Below are 22,930 nucleotides of genomic sequence, written 5' to 3'. Positions count from 1 at the left end.
GATATTGGCGTGAGGTCCCTCCTCATGTGACACTTGCCATTTTCTCACCATGCTACGTTAATTGGCAGACAGCACATCTGTATTTCTTTAGATGGTTTACTGTGTGCTTGGGTAGGAGGCAGACGATATGGGAACACGGCTTTTGTTCATGTTACATCTCCAAAGTCGAGGATGGTGTCTGGCAAAGTATAGGTGCCCAGAACATTTTAGATCAAGGCACAATCAAACAAGACCTGTAGAATATTCCAGTGGTGTCTTTTTTTCCCAGATATTTTTGTTCTAGAATAAAACTAAGCAGAGTGTGATATTTTTAATGAAATATATTGTGGCTTTTCCAACACAAGCAAATATATCTTTTTTATTTTTTTTTGGCCATAATTTGCCTATTTTTGTATCGGCCTAGCTAATCTTGAGTAAATGACTATAAAAAATATTGCAAAGCCACACAAAAGTCACTACCACTTTTCTAAACTCTGTAAATGAAGACATTTTAATTCTGGTTAATCAAGAAAAACACAGCTGTTTCTTTCTCTTTCTTTCTGGGTTCTTAGAGAAACTTCACAGAAGACAGAAATGTAGACAGGCAGTCGGTCAGCTTTCGTGAATCAGATTTCATCCTGAACGTCTTTTTTTTCTGTGGACCACTTACAGAGTAGATCACAGAAAGTCAGGTTAGGTAATGGGGACTCTTAACTACAGACCTCTTAACTGCATGGCACCAGGAGCTTCTGCTATAATTCTGCTGCTCCAGATGAAAATTTCCAGTGTTTTCATTAGGTGTAACAGCTGTTTCTATTACAGAGCACAGATCTCAGAGGTGGTGATTCTAGTACCTACTTTCAGTGAGCTTAGAATGCAGCAAAACTTGTACAATTAGTTTTTTTTTCTTAAAAAATATATACATATATATTCCCATCTCCCCCAACATACAAATTAACTCTGTAGTAGTAAAAGGAAATTACTTAATGCTACCGCATTGTCTGAAAGTGATGGGATCATGTTTTGTAGAGTCACATTAGCCAAATTAAAAGCCTTTGGGGAAAAATTTGGCACTCTGTTTCTTTCCCATTCACATCTTCCTAAAGACCTCTGAAGAGTTTCCATTTAGAAAGCTATGAGCTTTACCAGGGCTTTTAATTTGAAGAGACTGGATGTTCTGAGAGTTACTGTAGACACCCCTGGTTGGGTGAAGAGGCCTGGGCTGTGCTGAATCCTAGAAGCTTATGGGGCCTTGACTTTACCATCCTCTGGATGTCTGCTTCCCTCAAGTTATGTTTTCCAGCCTGAGACACCGATCCATTCTTCTGCTATACCACCTTTCCAAGATGGCTGTCATCATCTCAGTCCACTGGCAAATGCACATAGCACTTTTTTTTCTTGACAGTGGAATTTATTCTTCCAACCCCTTGAATCTAGCTAGTCTGGTTGATGACTGCTTTGGTCAACAGAATACATTAGAAATGGCCCACACCAGTTCTGAGACTAACTTTTAAGGAGATGAATGATTTCTCCTTCCTTTCTATTGTGAAATAGGGCTTCATGAGACCCATCAGCAATGCAATTTGAAACCTCATTCAGAGAGGTCATAATTAGGCAATCCAGTCACAGGTCTCAGTTGGTGGTATCTGTGAGTCAGCCATCTTGGAGGGTAGATTAGTTTAACCTTCACAGGATTCCAGGCATTCCATAGAAACCTCAAGAACCACTGATGGAAAAATCTGGCCAAACTATAGATACCAGAGGTAATATTAAAATGTTGCTTTCGGGCTGGGAAGGTGGCTCAGTGGTAGAGTGCTTGCCTTGCAGGCCTGAGGCCCTGGGTTTGATTCCTCAGCACTACATAAGCAAAAAGAAAAAAGCCAGAAGTGGTGCTGTGGCTCAAGTGGTAGAGCGCTAGCCTTGAGCTGAAGAGCTGAGGGACAGCACCCAGGCCCAGAGTTCAGGCCCCACAACCGGACCCAAAAAAAAAAAAATATTGCTTCCAACCAAAGCATTTACAATGATTTATGCTTCCAACCAAAGCATTTACAATGATTACATGGCCATAGATAACTAAAGTAAGGGACAATAGGCTAAGTGCTTCTAGGAACATTGCACCAATTACACAGGCTGGGAGTCAGGTGGAGTAAGTAGCTATTTGTGGGGTGTTGACAGATGTCCATCTCTCTTCCTCCACCTTTTCTGGCTGGTTCTCATTACTTAATAATTGGCCTGCTGCTCTCATGCCACTTAGATTTTTAAATATAAATATTTACTATACAAATGCAAATACTTCCAGGAAGGATGAGGCCATCTTTTTCTCTATAGCACCAGGTAGTGAATATTTCAGAGTTTGTGAGCCGTTGTAAGTGGTTATAATAATTACTAAACTGGGCCAAGTTCATCCAGACAACATGTAAGTGAGTGGCATGGCTGTATCAGTAAAAGTTATTTGTCAAAGCAGGTGCTGGATATGACCAGCAGATTGTGGCTTGCTGCCTTCTGTTCCAAACAGAGCTTAGAGCTTCGGCTCTTAAGAGTCTACAGTTTTATCATTCCAACTTCTTCTATAGCCAACAAATAGATTTGATTCATTGCTTGATGGATTTGCTTGATGGCTAGCTCAAATCCCTTCTGTTGCTCTTTCTTGGGTCTGTGGGTTTCTCTTCTTATGTTTGAAATGTTCACCAAGTTCTCTGCTTCCAATCTTATATACTTTTTCTCAGTGATGTCACCACTTAAATAATTTCACTCAACACCACTGGTCAGTGATGAAGAAATCTTTATAGTCCACTCAGTCTCTCTGGCACCCCCCTTTCAATTTGTATTAGAAATCCCCAGCATTTTATCTCCTCTGAAGTATCTTGCCAGCCCTTATGCTCAATGCAATTTGGTGCCAATTATGATGGAGCCTCTCTATTGAAGCCCACCTTTCTGTGGTCAGCTGTTCTGCTGGGCTGGCCCTCTGTAAGTTCCATTGCTACTTTGCCAGGCCTTAGTTTTTGTCAAAAGAGGAGGAAGAAAAGACTTCCTCCGTTCTCTCTGCTTCCTGTTTATTTCTGTCTGTTGGGAGGTGCCAGCAAGCTTCTCTACAGAAAACCTACTTCAGTCAGGAATCATACATTGTTTTCTGCAGTAGGGGCCGAAGCCAGCTTTCCCAAAAGTTACAGAACACATCCATGGCCGTTCTTCCCCTCAGTTCCCACCCCACCAGTGGCTTGGTGCTCTCCATGGAGATCTGTGTCCCAGCCACGTAACTCCTCCTCTAAGTGCAGAGACCCCAGGGGCAGCGGAGCTTTGGCTCTAAGAGTCTACGGTTTTTGTCATTCCAACTTCCTGCTTGATATTTGTGTTCCTTGAATGCAGCCACCATAACTGTTTTTTTTTTATTCCTTCACATTTTTAGTACCTAATTAACAATGCCATTGTTAGTTACCCATTCTTTATATTCAATTTTCATTCCAATATGTGGTGTGGCTTCTGCCTCCTGGCTGCTCCCTCTAAAAGAGTTTATATTCTTAGCCAGAAGCTGCACCTGTGACAATTTCCCTCCTACTAAATGGCACCAGCAAACCTCTCCCTATCCCTTGCCTCATTGCCTGAGCAAATATCTTGGCATCAGTCTTCACTTTGTTTTCTTGCCTCCCATGTCCCACCAATGAACAAGGTGACAAGCTGTGTGTCTTCTTGTATAGTTCTCATAGTTGTCTGCATCTGTCTTCTGTGCCACCCCTCTAGAGCAAGATCACATTTTCCCTGGACAATCATTGCCCTGTATTTCTGTAGCCCTTCAACCTGCTTGTGCCACAGTGCTAAAACTGTCTCAAAAACCATTTTGATAAACATCCTGAGAAATATTCTAAATCCTTAACTCACTTCAGAAGTCTTTCTGATTTGACTTCTCTTGCCTCGGTACTTAGAAAAATCCTCTTTTTTTTTTTTTTTTTTTTGGTCAGTTTTTTATGTGCCATACTTTCTGTACTCTCTTGGTGTGTAGACTGTTTTCTTTGTTTGGAAATCTCTCCCTTCATGTGAATAACTACCCCAAATCCTTTAAGTGTTGTATAAATATCATGTTCTCAGAGATGGCTTTGCTGATCTCCTAGACCAGGCTATTCTTTTCCAGTCCGTTTCCATAGGTCACTGAACATCTGGCTTTCACTGTCATACTCAGTAAACAGTTCAGTGGACGTCCAGATGGCATGGCCCTTGCTTACATCCATGGCTGTGCCTGTCATTCCCAGCACAGGATCCCAAACACCTAAGGTCCTTTCTAGCACAACAGACATTCAACATTGATTTGCTGAGTTCTGTTGATTTGGGCTTTCTGAGTTGTTTGGGAAGTTGCATGCTCCTGTGGGTGCACGAGAGTCCTTCAGGCTGCCATTGTCTCTTACTGTGAATCCTTCTTTGCTCTGTTCCTCTCATATATCCCAGTTCTTGTAGTAAGAAGAGGCTGATGGAAAGTATGGATCTGATTTTAACTACATTTTGCTGGAGACCCATCAATGCTGATGCTTATGTTTCCAGAGGGTCCCTGAGAGTCATGCAAGTTGCCCAAGTGTTTGAAGCCATGGAATTCTCATTGTTAAACTCCAGTGACCAATGAGGTGATGCTCCTGCAACCACCACACCCTCCTCCTCCACACCCATTTGACGGTTCCTTTGTCTTTCACTGAAATGTTGTCATCGGTCCTCAAGTGACAAAAAATGGGGGAGAGAGTTGGGGAAATGGGCTAAAATGCAGGTGAAAGCCTTACAGGGGATCATTCCAAATAACGAAGAAATGAATTATTTCAACACAATATGAGAGTGATCATGAAGAAGAATGGAGAAAGCGCACGACCGCAGTCTGTTGGAAAGGAAGCAGACCTGAGGGGAGGAGATGAAATACATCCATATTTGATTTGGTTACACTGTCAGGGAGGGAGGGAGGGAGAGAAAGAAGGAGAGGGAAGAGAGAGATAAAGAGCGGGGAAGAGGGAGACTGCATTTACTTCAAGACAAGAAATCAGAAAGACAACACAAACATTTTTCTTTACATCTTCTAAACAGATTTGACCCAGGTGGACATTTGTCTTTGAGAATATTATGCCTTTGTTTGTTTGTTTGTTTCCTGGTACTCAAAGTTTTACCTTTTGGATTGTATTCCAGACACGCTCCTCATCGCTCTTCTTTCCTTCAAGGGTATCCATGGCGTCCGCCATTAGTGACTGCAGCTGTGGCACCAAGATAAAAATGATCACTGTGGAATTCACGCAGAAATAACTTCCCTAAACACACAGATTAAAACCTAATTAAAAAATCATTTGTACGCTGATGATTTTATGACTCATTTTCTCCCCCTACCACGAATGCCGCCACCTCATCCTTGCTTCAGTCATTACCGAAGACATAAAAATATTGAAACAATGTGAAGATTCTTCCTGCAAATTTGTAGACAATGTATAGGTTTTAATGTAGTAAGTGTGAATGTTTGGTGGAAAGAAAAAACACACAACAGACTTGGACTGTAAAGAATGAAGGCAGTAGTTAATTCTTTCAGGAAATGGCATGTCGTACATGAACGCGTTTTAATGTTTTCTCCTGAGGCTAATGTATCATAATTTCAGACATCATGTAAAAACTCACCAGAGGACAATACTAAAATTGCACTGTTTTATTGCCTCTTAAAGAACCTAGCTCGGTTAAATTCTTTTACCATTGTTGGTTAAAAATTTGAAATAACCAAGTTGTTTTTTATTTTTTTAAGTTTTGGATTCTGTTGAAAGGCAAGCTTTAACCATGCTGCACTTTGCTCCTCCATCCCCAAAACCACTTGAAATATTCCAACAGAAAACTTGCCTATAAGTTGATTTTGGTGGTGTACGCCTGGAGTTCCAGCATTGGGAAGGGTAGAGAATCTCAAGTTCAAGAGCAGCCTGGGCCACAGACTATCTCAAGACAAAAACAAAACAAAACAAAACAAAATAAAAAAAAATAAGCTGTGTATAGGTTGGCTCACACCTGTAATCCTATCTAATCAGGAGGTTGAGATCTGAGAGTCACAGTTTAAATCCAGCCCGGCGGTGAAATATAGGGAGTCTCTTTTCTCCAATTAATAAACAAAAACATGGAAAAACCAGGGAGGTGTTGCTCCATTGGTAGAGTTCCAGCCTTGAGCTAAAAAGCTAAAGTAGAACTTGCTGCTGAGTTCAAGGCCCAGTATTGGTACCAAACCACCCCATCCCCAAAATAAAAACCCCAACACACACACACACACACACACACACACACACACACACACACACACACACACACACACACACTAAAAGGAAACAATCCAACATACTTGAAGCTGCATCAAGTCCTGTGACATTGAAAGACTATTTTTTTTTTAATGAAAGAACAAAATGAGCATTAAATGGTATAAACTCTTGGATCATGTCTTTGATTAGGTACAGTGGAGCTTTGTTAGGAAGGCAGACAGATGTTACTCAAATACCTTTAGTTGAGCACCTTTCGTGTACAGCACTGTATGAGCTATTAACAGAATTGCTTTTTAGGTTAACCCATCCTTGAAAGTTGGAATATAAACTCTATTACTTAAGATGATGAAATCTTGAAAGGTAACATGCTTCTAAAATATTTGGCTTACAATGTACCTCCCTTTATATATTTTTATACCTTTTTTTGTTTTATAGCCCTCTTTATATCTTTTTTGGTATTTTTTATGGTAGGTGTATAAATTATGAAAATATCCCATAAAATCTCATTTTTCCAAACTTTTAGATGCTAAAAAATTGTGCATTTGGTAGGGATAGCAGTGATGCAGTTTTGTATTCTTTGTGTGAATTGTGAAAAATAAGTATTTCCACCGATGTGTGGTTAAGCAGAATTAAGCACAGAGAACTCCCTTATATTTTTCAATTTGATCTTAAATGTGCTTTTCAGGAAGACTGGATCAACATTTTGTTGGTCTTCTGAATTAACATTTTCTTTGCTTTCTCTTATCTCAGAAGAGCATTAGTTATCTCAAATTGGCTATGAGAGTTCTCTGAAAACAATATTCCTGAATACCTCATGAACACAGAATAAACAGCCTCTTAGAAGGTGCTCCCCTGTTCATAACTGTAAGGGTTTAGGAAATGTTATTGCCAGTTTTGACTCAGTAATTCTTTGATTAATGGATATATGTCACCATTTTCATCATGAGTATGCACAGATTTATTATTTGGCTAGGCAGACCATTTCACCTGCTTCCTCTGAATAGCAGTATTTAACAAACTTTCAACAGGTTTAGATGAACATTATAAATGCTGGAAGCTCATTTCTTGATTACATATATATCTTTAAAATGTAGGGAGGGTTCCTTGGGTTATCTGAAAATTACAGGTAATTGGTCTAGGCTATTCTCATCCTTGCTGTGTGAATTCAATTCAGGTCTATAATGAGTTTTAGCTACTCTCAATAATAGCTTTGAAGTAAAGATCCTTTCCTTACCACACATGAGCATCTCCACATAGAGTATATTTTACCTTTCCTTCAATTGACAGCACCTTGTTCAACAATTGTTTTTCAAATGAGATGCTATAATTTCTACTATTTATTATGATTATAGCACACACACTGGTTTGAAGATGGTTTCTGCCACCTATTCCTTTAGTTTCCGACTAGGTTTGCTTAAGGTCAGAAATGTCTGGCTTTCTGAGTAAGTTCAGCTTAAAACAAACCCAAACCCTACTAGCTATTTTAACTAACCCACATCCACCAAATAACACTTCATCTAAGTGTCAGCATTGCTGATGTATATGGTACAACTAAAGATGAATAAAAGAATGTGAATATATGAATAATTAGTCCATCTCTGTCATTTTCTCTCTCTCTCTTTCTCTCAGTTATTGCTAGATTAAAAGGGAACTGGTCGACGTGAGCAAGAATAACCAGACACACCCCTGCACATCCTAGTTTCTTCCTTAGGGTTCTTTATGATGGGTGGAATTTCATGATGGCTGGAATTTGCTTTCAGACTCTATTCTCACAGTTCAGTTCTTTTATCAGACCGTATCACTCTTCTGCTGGCCCCCATCCTGTAAAAGCCTTAAACAAAAGAGAACAAATACTTACCAGGTCTGCCTCCTGTTGACTGATGTCCTGTAGATAGGGAATGGTGGCTAGCTCCGCCATGGCTTGGTTCGTCACCTGGGACTGCTCTTTTACCCTCTGCAGCTGGCTCAGGAGGCTGGCATAATGCAGCTTCTCCATCACGCCGGGGCACCCGCAGCAGCTCCCCTGCCCTCGCAGGAGGGACAGAAAGAGAAAGGACATGTTTGAAAATGAGACCACAGAAACAGACCTCTCCCTGGGGACTGAAGTCGGGGCTTGGTATTATCTATTTACATATTTTGAAGCAAAAGTATTTAGGACAAGTAAGTGTTTCTTGCTTCCATTTTAGAAAGGGTTCTATTTGTTTCTGTCAAGTAGGCAAATGCACGTAAAAGGGAGTCCCGTTTGCAGGACTGTTGAGGTGGGTTTGCTGGTTGCTCTGCATTCAGGATCTAGGATGAAAGGGGAAGATAAGACAAATTGTGGGATGGGAAGGGGAAACAAAGGAGGAGGCAACAATGCTTGATAAGAAATGTACTCATTTTTTTGCCCATGTAATTGGAACCCCGCTGTACGGTATTTTCACAATTAAAACAAAAGACTGAAATTGTACCTATAACCTGTGGAAGGGGGAAGGGGATTAGGGAGAGATTGATTGAATTACATTGCATGTAGGAAGTGGAAAGTCACAATGAAATCCCCTGCCCCAGTGTAGAGCCAGTGAATGCAGTAAGGAAATATTAGGGGGGGCTGGGAGTGTGGCTTAGTGGTAGAGTGCTTGTCTAGTAGGCATGAAGCCCTGAGTTCAATTCCACAGTACCACATAAACAGAAAAAAGCCAGAAGTAGTGCTGTGGCTTGAGTGGCAGAGTGCTAGCCCTGAGCAAAGAAGCTCAGGGACAGTGAAGTTAGTCAGGCCAGAGAGACAAAGGACACATGTTGTTTTCTCTCATATGTGGAAGTTAGACCTAAGTCACATAAAACATATTAACTGAAGCATTGTGTATCCCAATGGTGTAACTCCTTTCAATGAATTTACAGTTTAGCAGTCTGAATACCACTAAGCTGAAAACTTATGCTGTCGGGGAGGTGAGGTGAAGGGGAAGGGAGGGTGGGCAAATGGAGAGAGGAAGGGTGGGTGAAGTAGTCATGATATTTAATGTACCCTTGTGAAAATGGAACCAGGTAGCGTGAGAGGATGGATGGGTTGAAGCAGATGGGGAGAAATGATGTAAGGGATGACATTGATCAAGATGCGTTGTACTCATAAGCTGACGTGTTGAATTGAACCCCCTTTGTGCAACTACTGAAAGATAGCAAAAGTAAATAAAACAGTTGCACAAAACCAAACCGAACCAAACCAAAAATATGCTTGTCCTCTTATATAGTGTTCTCATAGGGCTGTGTTCTCCTATAGGAAGTGACTTTATTTACCTTACCAAACCACTGTAGCAAGTACGGGTTGCTTCTTATTGCTGTGTTGGTATCAAAGACAATTTTCACCTGCATGGAATTAGGTTCACCCTGGTAGTTTACATGAAGCCCACCAGCTCTGCTTTTACTTTTAGTTCTCCTTGGATGGATTCTTTCCCCACTGGTAGCAATTTACTTTGGCTCCTTTGGCCATTTCAACCGCAAGCATGACACACCCTTGAAGTAGAGGAGTACTCTGTACCATTGTAAGAACCCTCCCCCTGCTTCTACTCCCATGAATCAACAGGATTTTAAGCTTTCTTAGGATTGGACAACTCAGACCTCCAGCTCATTGGCTTCCCCAGTTACCCACAGAAGAGGAGAAACCACTTTTCTGAAAAGTTTCATACAAAGCGTAAGCTTGATGTGAGAGAAAAAGTTTATCTTCAACTTCCTATTGTCATCTTTAAGAAAAGGTACTTCTGACATAAGGGTTCAAATCCAGGTTCAAGATTTAAAGCTTGGAATTTTGTGGCTTGGAGGGTGCTGACAAGTGGGAAATTACAGGAAGGCTTAGCTTGGCATTTGCACTCCACATCCGGATGCTTAGATGAGGAAGGCTGGGTGACCAGGACTGGACTGTCTGTACCAGAATGTTTTGACTTATTTGCTAGCTAGACAGTTAGTAGTATCTTGAGTTTCACTGGGAAAATCACAATATTTTGTTCCTGGAAATGTTAACTACACAGGTGACTCCCCAAAGTATTTAAAATCTTAAGTAGATTAAGGACAAGCTACCACTTTTAGAGGTTTACATCTGGTAAGGGCTATTTTCTTCTGCGAGTACTCATTTTTATTTCTTTACCTTGACCTCAGGTTTTCACACTCTGCCTCGATTTTTCACTTAAGGTTGGAATTGTACCCTTTTAGCCACACTGCCACTTCCAGCATTTTGGTAGTTTATTGGGGATAAGATTCTCATGGACTTTCCTGCCAAGGCTGGCTTTGAACTATGATCCTTACGTCTCAGCCTGTTGAGTAGCCAGGATTACAGGCATGAACCACCAGTGACCAACTTCATTAGTGATACATATAAAACAGGACTTCTTTCAGAAATCACAGAGAGAAGACAGTTGATTTCTTTCTTAAATGAAATTTTCCTTTAAAGAGAAAAATGGTTAGAAAGCAGCACTACCAAAGATCATCTGAACTTCCCCATGAAATTAGAAAGTCACTTTCTGAAATGTCACACTTCCATTTTGACTGATAGCTTCGAGATGCCGACATTTTTGTAGAATCTGGGAAATAAAGGAAGGCTAGGCACCAATGCACTGCATTTGCTTTCTTTCTTCCTAAGACCCATCGGTGCCATTCAAGTAATGTCCTCTATTCCCACTAATTTATTTTTCTTGATTAGCTGTTGATTTGAAAATCTATAAACCTCTAAGAGGATCACAAATAGTGGATTTGAGATCCTTGCCTGCATTGATGAAATGGCTAGTCTACCATTCAGCGTAGATGTGTAGCTGAACAATGGCGTTCTGTCAAATCGAGGGAAGCAAGTTGGGGTGCGGGGAGAAACAGTTTTCTTTTGGAAGAAAAATTGCTTTCTTTGTCCTTCTTTAAAAGAAAACAATGGGGCTAGTTGTAGGAACGTGGTTTAGAGCAGAAACAACTGCAGCCTGCTTGGGAACATAATCTATTAGTGTAATTTTCCCAAACATCAGGAAAATGAAAATAGTGGCAGGCCGCTGGGCTTTGTTAGCTTGATTGTATGATGCATAACAAAGCAGGAAGCGCTCCACAAGAATAAGACGCTAGCAAAGGAACAGAGTTGACTGCTAATTGTCACTGCCTTCCTCTAACCCCCCTCCATCAAATTGAATAGCAATTGTGTTTATCAGGAAGTGATCGATTTGGAGAAGTAAGAGAGGAGAGATTTGAAAGACATAGTTTAAAAAAAAAGGTGAAAATCAGTATCTAATGCCAACAGGAATGTTTTAATGCTGTAGCTTTAAGATAGTAAGCAAGAGTAAAATTGTGAAAAGTGAAGGAACTAGCTTGAACTTCCAAAGCTACCAAAGGGGAAGTAGGAAGCCTTGGGAGGCTACCTCCTAAGGAAAGTCTAGGAGCCATCGAAGGGCTCCTTAGCTGCCAGGAAGAGTGAAATAAAGTGGCCAAGAAGTCTGACACCAGAAGCTCACACCTGTAATCCTAGCTACTCAGGAGGCTGAGATCTGAGGATCACAGTTCAAAGCCAGCCTAGTCAGGAAAGTCCATGAGTCTCTTACTTCCACTAAGCTCTCAAAAAAAGGTGAAAGTGGAGCTGTAGCTTAAGTGGTACAGCGCTAGCCTTGAGCCCAGGACTGGCACACACACACACACACACACACACACACACACACACACACGTGCAAAATGGCTAAGATTGAAGTGAAAACCATATATAGGTCTAATGATGGTTAGGCAAACATCAAGTTCAAATGAAGCCTTCAGTATCAGAATTGCCTAGATTTAGTAGCAGTAATGGGTAAATGTCTGGTTCCTTAGTAGCACTCAGTAATACAGCTGAAAAGGAGACTATGCGTTTTGGAATCTATTTCTGCTTGGCATACATATGGAAACATTAATTGCAAAAAAAATGTGTGTGTAAGTGGGGTAGGAGACATTATTGTGCATGTGTAAAGATTTTTTATGCTTTGCTTGGAAGAAATTAAAAGTAAAATTAACGAGGTATTGAAAAACACAGTTAGTTAGGTCATTTTTGAGCAAGGCATCCTGGGAAACAGGCTCCATGCATGATGAGAGATTTTATTATTATTATTATTTTTAACTCTTTAACGGTTAGCCCAGGAATGCACATAGGTTTGAAACTGACAGAAATCAGTAAAGTTAATGAATGGAAAAGCAAAGCATGTGAAATAATTAGGGTAAAACTCTGGGGAAGGAAAAATATTGTTAGAGATTGCTGGGTGAGTGGGTTGATATGAAATAGGATTGAACACTATCAGGAAAATGATAGTATAGCTTCTGACTCTTAAAATCCACCCTCATTTGGACATGTGTTTGTGTCTAACAGAGCAATGTATAAAGATAACGAAAATGTCTCCAAAGTGTACAACGTCTAGAACCTGCTACCTTCCCTCAGCAAAGGAAACTCCTTCCCTATGGTGTTTACAACCTCACAACTAACAGTGACTATCTATGTGCTCTTGGGAGCTTATCCACAATTAATTTTCCAACTCTAATTTGTTTGTACACTGAAATATTCATTTTAAAAATGAAATCCAGCTATGGAGTCCTTTACATATTGTTTTATGCATGTTTGTCCCCAGTCAGGATGAAAGTTTTATAGCAAAGGGATGTAATAAGTCTTTGGGTCTGAGCAAGGAGCTGCACTCTCTTGCTCTGGTTTTGAGTCCCAACATCTAATTCTCCAGCTGTGTGAACTTTATTCTATGACTACTCTGAGCAACATTTTCCTCATTGGTGAGGTGAAGATCCAGGGCTACCAAACAGGGAGTGTGAAATGAGAAGATGGGAGAGAAAGAGCTTTAGACATTGTGGAGTATTATACACATGTGTCTGCGAAATCCAAGTCCTCAGATGGACATTCCAAGGGCAGCTGATGCCTGTTTAGTTTTTCTTTTTTGATGCCAGTCACATGACATATTTGTCTTAGTGATTAGGCCTAGATAAAAATTGGATGCTCCTAATGGATGATTCTAGACCTTAGTGGACAAGTAAAATCATGTCCCAATCACCAGTATTAAGGATGACTGAAAGATGGAAAATTCTTCAGGATAAATGTATTAGCCAAGGCAATGGTCACTGAAAAGTTTCTAGAAGTTTCTAAAGTTTCTAAGATTGTTAATACTTTACAAAGCACTTCAGTATAGGTTATGTATTTGTATTCTCCAAGACTGGAACTTGAACTCAGTACCTGAGGCTTTTGCTCATTGGCTAGCACTCTACCAGTTGAACCATGCCTTGAACTCCAACATTGGTCTATTTTATGAATGAAAAATATTAGCTTGGAGGCTAAGTGATTTTCTCTGAGGACAGTCTTGAGCACAGGTCCTTTTCAATAGATGTCACCAATGAGTGATATGAACAATGCAATGTCTACCCACTTAAGTAAACAGTATTTAATACCTGATTAGAAAACCACTTCTAGGAGAACTTACAAGGACCAGTGAGAACTATTTGGGTCACAGCTCAGGACATCATGTCAGGATTATTTCTAGTTATCAACTTATTACCTGCTTCATTAAGCTAAGTTTACCTTTGCAGCTGATTTTATTCAATACTGTTTTATGTTTTATTTGGATATATTTGTCCCTAGGGACCTTTGGTCTCATTCACCTTAATGCCATTAAAACTCTTTGAAACTAAACCTTCCTTAAACTCTTATTTCTCCTACAAGGGAATGCAGGAAAGTTGATGATGAAACTATAATGAGCAGACTGATTCTACATTAAGACTGAATTGTTTAGGTACTAAAAAATCTCTTTAAGCTAGTGCTGGTGGGTCATGCCTATAATCCCAGTTACTTAGAGGCTGAGATCTTGAAGATGCAAGTTTAAAACGAATCCTAGCAGAACAGTGTACCAGATTCCATCTCCGATTAACCAGCAAAATGTTGGACTAGAAGTGTGGCTCAAATGCTAGAACACCAGCTGTGAAAAAAAAGCCAAGTGAGATCTTGATGCCATTGGCAAATACAGTGGCTTTGACTTTTAAATTTCCTGTTCAGACACATAAAGATATGGTTATATATGGGTTTCTAAGTGGTCAGAAGACCTTTGGAAGGTGAGACGAAAAGCAAATACAAGAATTGAGAAAATGCACATGCTTGGATGGGTCCAACCTGCTTTCATACCATAAGCCAACAACATACTATGGAGTCAGTCATTGGACAAGTAGCTGCAGGCATTACTCCAAAGACCCAGGGTATAGATCATTTCCACAGTGTTGGGCCCACAGGCACTGCTAGGCTAGCCATCCACTGAGGCAGTCAGATAATGCTACAGGCTGATCCTTCTTGCTAGCAAATATTCTCCTCTTGCCTGGGGCCTGATGATGACAATAATGATGTGTGTGAATTTCTAATTAGGATGGAAGGTTGGTGGAGGTGTGTATATGTGTGTGTGTGTGTGTGTGTGTGTGTGTAGGTTGTGATAAGTTGCAGATAGAACCCAACATGTGTAGTGCAACCAAAGAGATTATTATTGACTGAATGCATCACCCCCAATTCATATGCTGAGCTTGACTTCTCCATATGGTGATGTTTGGAGATGGGGGCCCTGGGAGGTCATTAGGGTTAGATGAAATTATGATGGTGGGGTAGTGACCTTGTAAGAGATACTAGATATCTTGTTCTCTCTTCTCTGTGTCTGTCTGTCACCTTTCTGTCTCTGTCTGTGCCATATAAGACCAAAGGGAACAGGCAGATCTTTGGAAGCCACGAGGCCTCATCATAACCTGTACCTGTCGCCATCTTGGTTTTGGACTACCAGGCTCCAGAATCAAGAACACAAATTTCAGTTGCACAAGCCAATGAGTCTGTGGCATTTTGTCATGGCAGTCTAAGTCTACTGGGACAAAGATTGGTTGTTTATTCATGTAAGGGAGATAATTGTGTAAAACAGAGTTGAAGGGCGGAAGGACTCCTATGGTAGAAAGCGCAGTAAAAGGTACTTTTGTATTTGCCAAGCATAGACTTGACAAATCATGCAACGAGATTAGGCATTTTATAGCTTTTCTAAAATGCTGAATAAACTGACTAATGTCAGAGAGCAGGTAAACTGCTGAACAGATGCGAAAGAGTTGTGTGATGACCCCCTCAGTTCTCCTTCTAGGATAAAAACATCAAATCAGTTGTGGGATACAAAAGCCACAAGAAGGCAATTCTTTAACATTTCTAACTTACTGGCCTTTTGAAAAAAAATTTAACGAAGAGAAACCTGCTGCCTTTATAGCCTGTTAGTGAGACGTTCCCTTTATGTACTTTCAATAGAAGGATTTAAATTTTGTCAAAGAATACCACATCATTCATGTCATGTTTTGAGCTCTCCAAGATCCCCCAAGGTAGAAAAAGTCTTTCCCCCCACACGGATTAGATCATTGACCTTAGGCCATAGGAAGATTAGCCGCACTGTTTAGAACCGCACCGGTTCACCACTGTGGTATGGAGATGTTAGCCTGAACAGCTCTGAGTTCGTGCATAGGTAACCAGATGGCTGTGTGCAATAGCTCCATAAATGAAGCAGAGAAAACGTTGTGCTTGCTAAAATTTTGTTATTGATTGGAAATGAGAAATTCACTGCAAACTCAAACTAGATAATAGAAAGGCATAAAGAAGAAGCTCTTTAAAAGACAACTGATCTAGCAACTACTTGAACGCAATGCTGCAACGTGTAACATTTAGAATATAAAAGGAATAAAATCATTAGCTAACGTTTATTGGGCTTTGAAAATGAGATTTTTCTATGAATGCTTCTCAAATCCTCCAAGACTTATAATATTTGCTGCCTAAACTTGCCATACTTTTTGAATTCTCTAATATTTGTACATTGGACAAAAATAAAAGACTCATATACCTACATTTAACTGGGTGCTTCTGATAAAATCCAGTATTGGCAAGATTCGTTTTCCCATTGTCTCCATGTGTCGTATTGTGTCTTCTCTGGTCAGCAGACAGAAAGGAGTTTTATGTTCTAGAAATTGTAACAATAAACTTTTATACTATTCTTTCTCCCCAGACTATCATTTCAAAATGCTTTCTTTAGTAAGCTGTACACAGGAATCTCAGTATTAATAGATAGAAAATCTTTAGTATAGAAACTAGTCTCACCCAAGACCACACATGTCACAATGAGAGGAGAAAGGCAGAGGAGACATTGTCCTTAGAAACTGTCATGTCTTCATTTTGCCGTGTTTCTTGATGGAGAGATCTGAGACAGCTGGTAACAAATCACCTATCTCTGCAGAGTATGATTTTTCCTGAGTTGTGAAAAAAATGTTGTCATCAATGTGTCTGATTCTTGTCGTGTTTCTCTCAGGTATTACTCGAGTGTGCAGCTATTGTTGCCTATGAATGTTGCTTGAAGCTGACATAAGCTTCGGATGAATCAGAGCCAGACACATCACAAATTCTTAATTACGTGGCTACAGCTGAAGGAATACATTCAGCCTGGTTGTGAATTTGGTTCATAAGTTTGCAACTTTACTTCCTTGTGAGTATTTCTTAAGAATGGAAAACTGCAACCAGAATTATTGAACCTCATACTCTTTAGGGGATCTAAGCTCTTGGCTAGTTCCTTAAGAAAGGGGGAGAACTGATGTCAGCTACTGCATTGACGGAGAATTCAAGTGATTCAGACGGGCCATTCTAGTTTTGTTGTGTAACCACCTTTTCCATTTGCTAACTGACTATGAAAGCTTGTATTCTGTCTGTGCTTTATGATGAGGCCTTGGTTGGTGGGCATGGTTGGTAGTTGGAGAGGGTTGGAGTGCAGGGTGAATGCTCCAGAATTTTGTGTGCTTTTGGGGAAAATGCTAACCAATAACCAGAATCCCAGCTAAGATGAACTAATCTGTCCAGAAGATGAGAGAGAGAGAGAGAGAGAGAGAGAGAGAGAGAGAGAGAGACAGAGACAGAGACAGAGACAGAGACAGAGACAGAGACAGAGAGACAGAGACAGAGAGACAGAGAGACAGAGAGAGAGAGTTACAACCCATACACTACTCCATCAGAGATGAATAGCACAGAATTCCAGTCCAGGAACCATAATGAGAGATAATAGCAAGTCTGAATGGCTCACCTGTGAATGTTGGCAGCTTCCTACTTGACATCTTTTCCAAAAATTTTCCATCATCTTTGTTTTTGAACCCAAGAGTCAAGAGATATTGTTGAGGAGGAAAAGATGACCAGTCAGTGGTCTGAGGCAGCATATGGAGCCCTTGGAGATCTGAAAAATGGCAGACAAACAACTAAGAGATCTTTGCTACAGCCTGGTTGTTTTCAAGAGCTCCTTTCTCACAATTACCCTAGGGGGAAAAATGATAAATATCAACATTTAAGATACAAAGTCAGATTATATGTATCAGATGACCAAATAGGTAATCTTCCCAAATCAGATTTTATTATTTCTTTTTTATTTTAATAATTTTTAATTTCATAGTGACTTAAACATACACAAATTATATTAATAAGATATGACAACATGATGTGATTATCTTCCAAAGTAATAGATGTCCAGGACCAACTTGCAGATTTGGTATTGTTTTTGGTGACTCTTCTTTTTTCCCAAGAAAATTTGATTTTTTTTCTTTTTGGTTTATATTTTAAATCTAAGGAAATAATGTTATAGAAAGGAAAGAGAAAAATTACCAAGTGAGAATTAAAGTACAAGGCTAATCAATTTAGTTACCGACCTTCCTACAGTTATAGAAGGAAATTTAAATTGATAAATGCACTGACTCTTGTAATTTGACTTGGAAATAATTCAAGTGTCATGGCCACAGTTCTAAAACAAACTCAGTCCTTAATGACTCAATCCTTGAGAGCTGATACTGAGTGCTTATTTTCTAAGAGTTTTGTGTGCATTAACGCTGGGGTTCCTGCTGCCTCCATGTATAGATATGAAGTGGAAGGGTATAGAAGGGAAACAATTTGCCTGAGAAAAAAGATGAAAATGGATCAAACAGGATTCAAACCCAGGCACTTGACTACAGGGAGGTCCACCCACTATTATTTTTGGGTAGGAACAAATCCCAGCCATGGAGTCTGGAAGGCCAGGTTTACCTAATTCATTAAGCTTTGTTTTATTATAAAAGACTTCTCAAATAACAGTGGATGAATAGAGAGGTTTAATAAGTTCTCTCCCCTTAATAATGCCAGAAAGGGCAAAAAAAAGCAAATTCCAAATATCTCTGAATTATGATTTTGTTAAAGATCAATTTTTAACCTATATTTAAAACTCAGCTGCTCCAATATAGCTTTCATTTTATAATGGTGATATGTCTATAACATATATATGCTGGGTGCTATGGCTCATGCCTCTCTTGCTAGCTATTCAGGAGGCTGAGATCTGAGGACTGTCATTCAAAGCCAGCCTCAGCGAAAAGTCTGTGAGATTCATCTCCAATCAATGGGGAAAAAAGCCAGAAGTGGAGGAGTGGCTCAGTTTAACAAAATGAGTACCAGGAAACTGAAACACATGTTATGTTAGAAGCTGTGGGGCGTGGGGAGTGGAAGTCAAGGGCTGGGGGCAGATGAAGGGAGAGAGGAAGGGCGGGCAAATGCAGTCAGAATATGAGCTGTCCATATGAGAAAATGGAACCAGGTAATTTGAGTTTGGGACAGACGAGAGACAATGATAAAAGGGGTGACAGGGATCAAGATGCACCGTATTCACAAACTGACATGTTGTATTGAAACCCCTTTGTACAACTACTTAAATAAAAAGTAGAAAACAATTGCAGCAGATAATCACAGATCTATTATTTGTTCACAGTCTAGTTCCCAAGACAACAAAGGATGAATTTATCAGTGAATAGCACTGGGATGAAGTATTTTGGCCTCATTGTTGCCCAAGTTAGATGTTTGAGGATTCTTGAAGACACAGCTCATGGACTTTGAGAGTTGGTTGTTTCTTGCCCTTGACTAGTTGTTGGGTTAATCCTGCCAGTGATTAGATGGATAGGAAAATTAATGCTACCTCTACAGCTCATGCATTACAAAATATGATCATGGATATAAGAATTTTATGCTCCCTTTGGTTCTATGTTTTTCTCTGTGAGTATTCAATATTAAATTTCAGGTGAAGTGATTGTGTGTGTGTGTGTGTGTGTGTGTGGTTTGAACTCAGGGCCTTGGGCTCTTAGCTTTATTGATTAATGCTGGTGCTCTACCACTTGAACCACAGCTCCACCTCTGGCTTTTTGCTGGTTAATTGGAGATAAGATGTCAAGGATTTGTCTTCTTAGGCTGGTTTTGAACTTCAATCCTCAAGATCTCAGCTTCCTGAATAGCTAGGTTTAGAGGTGTGAGCTGTTGGCACTCAGCTTCAGGTAAGGTTTGAAATGTATATATACTGTTTAATTTAGAAAAAAAATTAAAGTATCATTTTCCCCCACTTGTATGCAGAGTAAGTTGCAGTTGTTTGAACTTGTACCCTAGCAGGTGGTCTAGGACCGCCAATGCTGAATCTCATGCAACGTTAGTTAATTTGAATGTTAATGAAAGATTTCATGCTTATAAACCTCTACCTATATCCAAAAGCCTAGTGAGCCTGGTGGATGTGAACGTTCATCAGATTATATTGTCCTTTGGTACAAAAGTAGAACTGATTTTTTTTTTTTTGCCAGTCCTGGCGCTTGAATTCAGGGCCTGGGCACTGTCCTTTAGCTTCTTTTGCTCAAGGCTAGTACTCTATCACTGGAGCCACAATGCCACTTCCGGCTTTTTCTGTTTATGTGGTACTGAGAAATCGAACTCAGATCAAGGCGAGCACTCTACCGCTGAGCCACATTCCCAGCCCTGGAACCGATTTTTGGAATGTCTTTTCTTTTTGTTCCCATTATGTCAAGAAAACTTGTGAGAAATAAATCTTTTTGAATGCATTCAATTTCATTGATCACAACTGGAGGTCAAACATCAATGACTGGAACAGAAAGTTAGGATGAAAGTCTAGTGTGCTGGTGAGACCTGATCCTAAGTTTCATCATAAGAAAAGTGGATGCTTTTCCTTTTTTTTTTTTTTGTGCTGCTACTGGGGCTTGAACTCAGCGAATGGGGGCTGTTCATGAATATTTTTGCTCAAAGCTAGAGCTCTATCACTTGAGCCACACCCCCACTTCCAGCTTTTTGGTGCTTAATTAGAAATAAGAGTCTCATGGCATTTTCTGTCCAGGTTAACTTCAAAGCGAGATCCTCAGATCTCAGCATCCTGAGTAGTTCGGATTAAAAGCAAGAGGCACTGGTGGCAGGCACAGATTCCATTTCTTACAAAAGCACAGTTTTCTCTTCTCTTCCCAGTGAAAGATGTCAAATTCCTAGTAAAAAAGGTTAGTTTTCTATTTACAATAGAAGGCTGGAACTGGCCAGTTTTCAAGTCTTTAAGATCTTTAAGCTCTTTGATCTTGCTGTACTATTGTTCCTTCTTTAAAAAAAATCATCCTGCTTAGAGTTCAGCCATAGTCTCTGTCTCTGTCTCTCTTACACACACACACACACACACACACACACACACACACACACACACACACACACACACGCGCTCCTTTTCTCATCCTGCCTTCTCCTTCAGTGTTTCCCAAAGCTGTCTCTGGTCCCTTGGCATTATCATTACACATAAACCCTAGGAGATGTCTCTAGTCTTGTGGGCTTAACTATTATTTCTAACTGAAACATTAGTATAAAAGCTATTGCCATACATAAACATACATAAAATATCACCAAATTCAAAAACATTTCCAAATACCTCTGGGGACAGTCCATTTCCCCTCCATCCTTCCCAAAGTTACTTGAAATAGAGCACATTTGTTTTTCAAAAGTGATTTGTATGTTCTCTACAATTTCCCTTCTTTGGTTTTCACTGGCATGTTATTGAGATAGCCATTATTCAATCAATTGTTCTGGCTTAAAAATCTGCAGCCATTGTTGACTTGTCTTTTCTGTAATTCCTTGACATTTAGGGAGTCTCAAAAACTAATTAAATCTGCCCATCGCAATCCAGCCCATATCAGCTCATTTCTTTCCATTGTCCTTGTCTTCACCTTGGCCAAATTTCTCATCACACAAGTCTCGCTGCTACCCCTGTTAGTCCATGCCACCGTACCTCTGGGCCACCACCCAGAACTATTGCTGAATGCCAACTCTGCCATTGCTACGCCTCTCCTCAGAGCCACAGTGACTTCTTTCTGGCAGTCAGGGTTCTCAACTGTGTGCATCTACTTCAAGATCTCTGCCTTATTTTTCTGTGTTTTTTATTTTTTCAAAGCAAAATCCTTTTGTAGTTGTGTTTGTAGCAACCTGTGTTTATCCTGCCTCTAAACTGTTTATTTTCATTCCAGAAACATCACATCTTATATCCATCCTCCATGCTTCCATTGATTCCTGTTCTTCCAAATGTGCCTTATCCATAAGTTTCCTGAATGTTCCAGATTCTTCCCTTCATGCTCTTAAAAAATCTGTACTTTTACTTCAGGGAATTGCTCAGTTCATGTGGGATAGATCTTAACTCAACAAATTTTAATGCTGTGTGTGTGTGTGTGTGTGTGTGTGTGTGTGTGTATGTTTGCATCTTCTGATTCTAGAACTTGAACTCAGGGCTTTGAGTCTCCCTGGGCTTTTTTGTTCAAGATTGGTGCTCTACCACTTGAGCCACAGCTCCACTTCCAGCTTTTACTTGTTAACTGGAGATAAGGCTTTCCTGCCCAGGCTGACTTTGAATTGTGAACCTCAGCTCTTCCCCTGTTGAGTAGCTAAGATTACAGGTGTGAGCCACTGGTGTCTGGCTTCTAAATCCCTTTATTTTTTTCACTTTTATTTATTTTTTATTGCCATTATTAAGGTGTTGTACAGAGGGGTTGCTATTTTATGTCAGGTAATGAGAGTATATTTCTTTGGACAATGTCACCCCTTCCCTCACTCTTTCCTAGTTTTTTTTCCTTCCATCTCCACCCACAAGTTGTATAGTTAGTTTTCAACACAGTGTCTAGTGAGTACCACTGCTGCATCTGTTTATCCTTCATCCCTCTATTTCTGTGCCCTTCATCCTCTCAAAGACAGATAAACGAACAAGGCAAAAAGAAAAGAAAACAAATTAACAAAGAGAAAACCTTTCGTTTCAATTTCCTGGAGTTTATTTTGACTAATTTTGACCAATTTTTAATGATTTGAGTAAGAAAAAAACCAGCAACCTACCTTACATTAATAAAATACCCCAAACTTCTGAGATATGACATATTTTCTGTCTCTCAGTTTAGGAATAAACTCATACAGCCTTGTTTTGCATTTTTACTTCAACCAGAAAAGTATTCTTGCCTTTCTTAAGGTAACTTAGTGGAGGTGATGCATAAATGAACAGAATTGTTTTACCTGGATGGAAACATTAAGTTTCCTAGTTGGGTGACATCCATGTTGCAGCTTGTTCTTTGAGAATTATGGACACTCAGTCACACACTAAAAAAGATGGGGTTAATAGAGAGAGTCTGGCTTGGTAGAATCGTTGACAGCATCAGAAAAACATCTACAAAAACATGTTGATTGTAGATGAACAGTCTCTGTATTTGCTATGAAGTGAAATATCTGTTAAATAGAATGTAGGTTCTCTGGCAATAAAGTATAAAATAGAAATACCATTATCATCTGTATTTTCTAGTGGACACCTAATCATAACTATAGCCAACAGAATGCACAGTTCAAGGCATATATATATATATAT

General features: G+C 39.9%; 1 protein-coding gene across 1 annotated transcript in view; it reads right to left on the bottom strand.

The window, feature by feature from the left end:
• Spata16 (spermatogenesis associated 16) overlaps positions 1-22,930 on the bottom strand; it is a 197,116-nt gene that overhangs the window by 16,208 nt on the left and 157,978 nt on the right. The window contains exons 6-9 of the mRNA XM_042678915.1: positions 17,303-17,449; positions 16,083-16,195; positions 8,086-8,250; positions 5,115-5,198 (exon numbers count right to left, since the gene is read on the bottom strand). Of these exons, the coding sequence (XP_042534849.1) occupies positions 5,115-5,198; positions 8,086-8,250; positions 16,083-16,195; positions 17,303-17,449 (509 nt within the window). The remainder of the gene's footprint in view (positions 1-5,114; positions 5,199-8,085; positions 8,251-16,082; positions 16,196-17,302; positions 17,450-22,930) is intronic.

Source organism: Dipodomys spectabilis, unplaced genomic scaffold (assembly GCF_019054845.1).
Source record: "Dipodomys spectabilis isolate Male_0828 unplaced genomic scaffold, ASM1905484v1 ptg000050l, whole genome shotgun sequence".
NCBI lineage: Eukaryota > Metazoa > Chordata > Mammalia > Rodentia > Heteromyidae > Dipodomys > Dipodomys spectabilis.
This window is presented reverse-complemented; position numbering and strand designations above follow the sequence as displayed.